We start from the raw sequence: 7,062 nt of genomic DNA on the forward strand, positions 1-7,062 counted from the left end.
CCAACTTCTTCTACTTGTATATTCGTGGGAACGTACTACATTTCAAATTTTTTATTTTATTATTGAGTCATATAATACATAGATTTGTGACGCGAATTCGAAATCAAATACATTCCATTATTTCAATTTAAATGCAATATTTTTACATTTGATTGATGGATATGAAACTACAAATTTTGTTAGAGGATGTTTAACGGAGTTTAGCAATTTGTTTTGCAACAATTTTGTCAAATAATTTATAAAGAGTCAAAATAAGTTGTTTGACAATGTTTTAATCTATTCCAACTAAAGTGTGAGTATTCTGGTGGCGTACTTTTCATAACATTATTCCCACTAAAGCTAATTTAGCGCGACATCACATTTTAGTTTTGGGCTGGTCCCTTTGTGCTAGAGTTCGGATGATTCAACTCGACATGATTTGCTATTTTTTCCGGCAGTGCGTGTCTTCTTGAAAGGAAATGATGTGTGGTGGAGGATTAAGCAGATTGGAAACTCTGATATGCAAGAAATCTGTTTGTGGTTGATGGATAATACAGAGAGAGCTTACTTCGAAGAATTTGTGTGTCAGACTTGGATGATGTGGAGTGCTAGGTGCAAGGCTATCCATGACAAAGATAACATGGAAGTGAAACTCTTACCTCCGAGTGCATCCTTTTATCTTGTTGACTTCTGTGCGATCGTGACTGAGATGTATATCTCTTGGCCTTCAGACCCGTCAGCTTTCGTCAGATGGAATTTTAAGACTTGATGTAGACGATAGTTTTGGAGATACAAGATGTGGTGTAGGGGGGGTTTTCTGAAATTCAAATTATAAGGTGGATGCAGCTTCAATTTGTTTAAAACAAGTTTATTCAAACAATTTAACAGTTTATTTTTAAAATAATTTCTGACAAAACGATTTTTAATAAGTTTAGTATAACACCTCTTTGATAAATTCATTTGACTATAGATTTTAAACCTTCAACTTATTTTTTTTTGAAATCATTTTAATATATTTCAAATTCACCTCAAAATATAGAAGCATTTCAAAAATCATTCATCAAGAACTAAAATATTCGCTCAAATTCAACTCATATTATAATTATTCTAGTTAAAAAAACCACTGTATATTACCTTAATTTTATGAAAAATCATCAAACACTTAATTCTATAAAATATCATAAATCATAATCATCATCTCAGAATAAATAAATCATTGTTTTCTTATTATTTACCTTATTTATTTACTAAACTGCTGTAGAAGTATAAATAAATATTTTTTAAATTAAAAAAAAAAAACGACAGGGGTATCGTGGTCATTCGAGCACTGCTCCCCACTGGTACAGATTGCCGCGGCTGCCTGCAATGCACAGTCACGTACTAGAACGCACGGCTCATTATAGGCGGCGATCACTTTCTCACTCTCATTTCCTTTTAGGGCTCATCTTCTTCCATCAGCTCTCAGTTGCTTCGCTGCGATGAACCAGAACAACGCCTGTAAGAATCTCTTTCTGCTTCATGCGCATTCGCATTTGCCTTTGTATTTGTTCACTGAATCTGAATGCAGTCGTTTTTTTTCATATTTTTTGCCGAATTGAGTGGTAGCTTTACGTTTAATCTATCGATTTTTTCATTATACTTTTATACTACGTGTTTATGTTTTTTTCTTTTTGCTTCCGTATCAGAGTTGAGACTTCGAGAAATTATTGATTTCGAGGAACTATGTTTTAGGCGGCGCGATTGTGGGTGATGTAGACTTGTGGTATGTGTATTGATGTAGTATGACCCGTGTTTGTTGATCTTCTATCTCTGGGCGTCATGTAAAATGTATTGGTAGTTGATATCATCTTTATATACTGCTGCTGGTATAATTTTAGGTGCTTAAAGAGATTTTGAATCTCTGTACTGTTTGCTTTGCTTTAATGGACACCATCTAGTATGCAGGAGTATAAATTTCGCATCATTTCACTCCCCTTCTCTGTGATTATTATTATTTTTTTGGTTATTACCTTCTCTGTGATTATTATTATTATTTTTTGTAACTACCTTCTATGTGATTATTATTATTATTTTGTAATTAACTTCTATGTGATTATTGTGTGCTCTAGCATGTTGGTGTTTCTCTTATCCTCGTGTATATATTTCCTTTTGTTTGCTAGATTGATTTTTTGGCATATGAACTTTGTTACCATTGCACTTGACAAGTTACTTTTCTGCCAGTTTGTGACACTGGTAGCATTGAAGAACTGAATCACCAAAGTGCTTTGGAGTTTTTGCCTGTTGATTGGATGGCAAACAATTCTTCTCTAGTAATTGTTGAGGATGATGTGAACCAGCACTATGTTGCGACACAGGGGACTGATGGGATCTTTCAGGTGCCTGTTTCAATGCCACAACTGATCCGGCAAACACCTCAAAACTATGTCAAGTTTCTTGCCGAGAGTGGGTACCCTGAAATTCAGAACGTATTTTCGCCTATGATTTCTGCACCAATACCTAGCCTTGCACTGGAAAATCATTCTCAGGTGGAAAAATGGTAGTTGATATGTGCATAAAATTGAAATATAAACGAGGAGCTAATACATTGTGAAATTGATAGTCGCGTTTTGCAAATTTTGGAGGCTAACTATTGCCCATTTCCTTTGCAGAAACAAGATTCGAATGAAGACTATGGTAGTGTGTTTCAAGCTTATTTAGGGTCAGGTGCTACTGCTCTGAAGTGTCCTTCCAAGGCCAGCCGGAAAAGATCAAGAGAGAAAGCCTATGCTGCTGACCGCGTAAGGATCAGTCCATAAACCATACCATTTCATCATTTCTAACTTCACTCGAAGCAAACATCTTAAGACCTAAAGTGCCTGAACTTAATAGATCCAGTACCCCATCTGAGCTGACCTGTTTGCACATAATGTCTAAAGTTCAGATCATTGCCAGGATCACTGTCTACTTTCATCAGCTTCTAATTGCTCTTTTCTTAACTCTAGAGTCGCAGATTGAAGATATCACAGAGACTTGAGGCATTGCAGGATATGTTTCCTCAATTTAAACAGGTAATAAAAGCATATATGCTCCGAACAAAAACTCATCGCATTGTTGGTTAAGTTTTCCTCTGTGAAGGTGAGGCGAGAAGCTGAATTGCAGTCTGTGAGGGAATCAAATGCTGTTATGCATAAAAATATTAAAGAGTCAGGCGGTTGTTCAAGATCTAAATTGACAGCCTTTTTGATGTGCGATAATTTGATAATTTCTAAATTAGACCAAGAAATGTATTGTGGCTTTACAGGGTGGAAAAGCAGATTTGCTGGATCATGTTGTTGACCAACTCAAATATTTGCAGTATCAAGTGAAGGTAAAATGTTGTCCTAGTGCTTTCATCTCTTGAGACTCAATATTTTACTTGGTAATTCTGAAAAACAGTTGACAGGATTTTTCTTAACTCATCGAGGTTTGATTTCTCCGCATCTTCTCCCTGCATTAGCTTATACTTGTAGTACTTTGCTGTTTTGTACTTGTTTACTTCAGAGAGGGGGGTGGGTGGAGGAGTTTATTTTATGTTTCCTACAGAGGCTGCGGTATTCGAAGAAGACATTCTGGGCAATGTGATGATAAACCAACAAGCGGTCTCTCACTTTGTGCTGCACCTCATGTTATTTGACACAAATTTTATAGAATCACGCACACATCACTTTGGTTTTGGCTCGAATTTTCACTGAAAGCTCTAAGTTTAAGTACTTTACACTGACAAGTATGCACAATTTTTATCATTAACTCTGTTGTCAATTTAAGTGTAACCTCCCAAAAACATCACAAAAGATTTTTCTTTTTTAAAAGTACATACTAAAAGTCGCTGAAGGAACAATATGTGATCTTGTTTTCTTGGATGGAGTGCCTATCACATTAATCCAAACTTTCCTAGCACTGAACATTGGACTTGCAGTTGTTCCATAGTCCCTGACCAATTTTTAACGGTACTTTTTCTTTTAAAAATATTTATGACTGGTCATACTTTCTCAGCTCTAGCAAATTTCATCTTTGCAGGATCTGTGTCAAAGCAAATTAGGGGGTGAACCATCTTCTAGTTCTTTCATTTTTCTCGAGGTACTGAAAAATGCTCAAATTCAAACTAGATAGTTTCGAATGGCACAGTAATTTTTGTATCAACTCTAGGAGCTTTCCTCGTATGTACGCCGGCATTGAGGTGTTTCAGTCTTGATATGTTTTAGGGACATGGGCATTATCTTGTTAGCGAGCAGATGCTCAGTGGGTCACTAGAAGAGATGATGGGGAAGTTGCTAGAATTATATCCTTCAGCAGCTCTAGAACTTTTGCAAAGCAAAGGCCTTGTCTTGATGCCTATGACATTTGCTGGTGAATTGTGTGAATCCATAGGAATGCTGGACATGCAAGGTTAGTTTTAAATTTTGATATGAACAGTTGTACTATTTTTTCTGCTGTTTATTTTTCGTAAATAAAATCTTCAATATCCTCGTATATGACTAAATTAGAGGAAGGCAAAATTGTTGAGGTTTACTGTATGCAATCTGCATTCTGATTTCATTTGTTCATAATTACTATATTTTGTTAATTCTTAGCTGTACTAACAATTGGGCCAGATGGATGGAATTTCTTTTTATGGTCTTTTCGGCACCTTTCTAGTCTGGCCACCTTACTGTTTATACATTTTTTGTTATTTATCCTCATCTTTTATCCGGAATTCTGGATGGGGGAGCATAGTAAAAATTCTGTATTTAGTACAGATGTGAGCTTATCACCCTGCTTACTGGAGAACTTAAGTTAATGAAGCTATCGCTCAAGAATAATTATTTCGATGCCTGCATTGCTGCTAGAACTTAGAAGTTGCGTGTATAGAAGCTACTGCCTCTTTTAAAAGCCCAACCATTAACTTAGTATGTGATAGCATCAGATTGGATAAGTTTCGTAGAAGTCGAGGCTCGATGGATTCATCAAAAAGACAAGAAGAGGTGTGTCTACTGGAATGCATGTTGATCATACTTTACACTGTAGCTATAGTCGACATCACCAATACTATAGTCAACAAATCCTGAATTATGGGATTTCCATTTTGGTTTTGCAATCTCTCGAATATGGGTCAAATTTATTGGTTGTGCTAGGCAGCTAGCACAAAATATCACCGTCGACTGCTTGATGAAGTCTGACAGAAAAATGCATAACTCCTGCTAGGATAAACGAGGTTCAACAAATTGATTGTGGACAAATTTCTCCATCAACAACACCAATGTGATTTTTTGAAGATGTTTAACTTTTCTTTAAGACTCGAGCCATTTTATTAGTATAGGTATAGATTTCTCTATGTTATCCTTTAAGTATCTCGTCGATCGTGCTGAGAAACTGTTGGCTTTTATACTAGCTTTTATTATTCAGGCTTGATTGCTGCTGTGGTCCAGCTTATTCAATTTGCCTAGGCCGCTTTTCTTTTACATGTGGTTCCTCTATTTGACCGATGCCTGCTGCTGAAAGCTGAAAAAATAGTCAAAATAAACAAAACTATCCCCTAATGTCTGCGTAAATGACAAAAGAACAAATTCTTGTAAGAATAAAGGTAGTGACAAAAAACTGGGACCTGAAAGACCTGGGATGGACCAAAGAACCTGAATCGTCAAAGATCAGGTGAGGAATTGGTGGCTGGCTTGGCATTTTAGATTCTGGCAAGATAAATAAGAATCACAGCACAAAAGACTGTATGATGATGATGGTCCCTAAGTGGTGAAATTGAGGTGAAGTAACGTTGCGAAACCATCTAGAAATTTAATAGAAGGATGCGATTCAAGGTGCTTCAAGGGGACAATATATAATTTCAGAAACCATGTACACATAAATTTAAGATTTTTTCTCCTTTTAAGAAACCGAGTAGGCCTTGCTTTGCCCCCTGTGGAACTCTCGGCAGTCATTTGTGGTCGTGATCATGCCAAGCTAGATGGCCGTTTAAGGCTAACTGGAACCAGTTGTCAAGTTGTGCTACGTTCAACTGGATCAACCACAAGAAAGAAATTTACACTAGTGTTTTTACAAAAGCCATTTCTTCCCTTTAGATTTTTCCAATGGTTTTAACTAGTAGTGTGATGTAGAGTACGTGATATTTCGTGGCATGCGTTTTTTTTTTTAGTTAAAATCATACATTCTTTTGAGCAGATAGAGAACTGACTGCTTCAGTCTTTTCTGAGCCATAAATAATAATAATGTTATTGTTTCCAATGTACTCTGAATTGAAATGAATAAAATACTATAGATTCTATAATATTATTGAAGACAACTTCTGCTTGCAGCCTTTGGTTGTAAGGAACTGATGGGATTGTTACAAGATAATGGTAACTTTTTTTATTATTATCCATACGAACATATCAAAGGTTTAACTGAGAGTTTCAACTGTGTGCGTGCAGAAAAGGCGCATTTCTATCCTCCAAGTAAATTTTGGCATACACACAGGTGATGTGATGGTAGTGGGATCATACATTGCCAACTGATGTGACACCACCACCTGTTACCAGTGGGGATCTATAGAGCGATGTGACGTGGCGTTGAACTTGTTATAGTTTCTCATTGTAATCGGTTTGTTTTTTTTCCTTTTCAAAACATTATAATTGGATATTAAGTTTCTTCAAGTTGGAGTTTTAGAGATATGTATGTATAGTGAGAGTTTTGAAAAATGGATTCGAATGTCAAGAGTCGTTTTATAATTGGTTACTTAGTGCATGCGCATTAACTATGGTTTTATACTTATGATTTTGATGGTAGCGAGCACGATCGGAGTGGGTAATATTCGATCACTGTTTTTCTTGAAACCATACATGAATAACGTAAAACAGAAATTGTTGGATCGTCAAAACAATTGAAACACATCGTATGGATTCATGTTAGGTCTATCATCTATGAGATTCATTGATCAACATAGCAATGGTGTGAAACACTGCAATTGTTTCATGCAAGGAGAATCTTTTATGTCATATAATTTTTTCGAGTACGTACTATATTTAAATTATGATTGTATGAGTTATATTAAACTAATGCTCGTTGTATTAACGTAGTGTTTTGTAGATCTTCTAGAAA

The 7,062-nt window shown here is 35.9% G+C and overlaps 1 protein-coding gene across 1 annotated transcript; it reads left to right on the forward strand.

The window, feature by feature from the left end:
* Nucleotides 1-1,345: 1,345 nt before the first annotated feature.
* Nucleotides 1,346-6,689, forward strand: LOC140892281 (bHLH transcription factor RHL1-like). The gene is made up of 8 exons (XM_073301123.1): nucleotides 1,346-1,476; nucleotides 2,200-2,504; nucleotides 2,628-2,756; nucleotides 2,961-3,026; nucleotides 3,260-3,325; nucleotides 4,015-4,074; nucleotides 4,200-4,383; nucleotides 6,396-6,689. The coding sequence occupies exons 1-8, from the start codon at nucleotides 1,458-1,460 to the stop codon at nucleotides 6,443-6,445; spliced, it is 879 nt and encodes a 292-aa protein (XP_073157224.1). The 5' UTR covers nucleotides 1,346-1,457; the 3' UTR covers nucleotides 6,446-6,689.
* The last annotated feature ends 373 nt before the right edge of the window (nucleotides 6,690-7,062 follow it).

Source organism: Henckelia pumila, chromosome 3 (genome assembly GCF_033568475.1).
Source record: "Henckelia pumila isolate YLH828 chromosome 3, ASM3356847v2, whole genome shotgun sequence".
Lineage (NCBI taxonomy): Eukaryota > Viridiplantae > Streptophyta > Magnoliopsida > Lamiales > Gesneriaceae > Henckelia > Henckelia pumila.

What these genes read in the sequence shown, in the direction of transcription:
- LOC140892281 (XM_073301123.1), top strand. An exon ending in CACTGGAAAATCATTCTCAG is followed by an intron (nt 2,505 to 2,627) that starts GTGGAAAAATGG and finishes TTTCCTTTGCAG; the next exon opens with AAACAAGATTCGAATGAAGA. An exon ending in GTTCTTTCATTTTTCTCGAG is followed by an intron (nt 4,075 to 4,199) that starts GTACTGAAAAAT and finishes GATATGTTTTAG; the next exon opens with GGACATGGGCATTATCTTGT.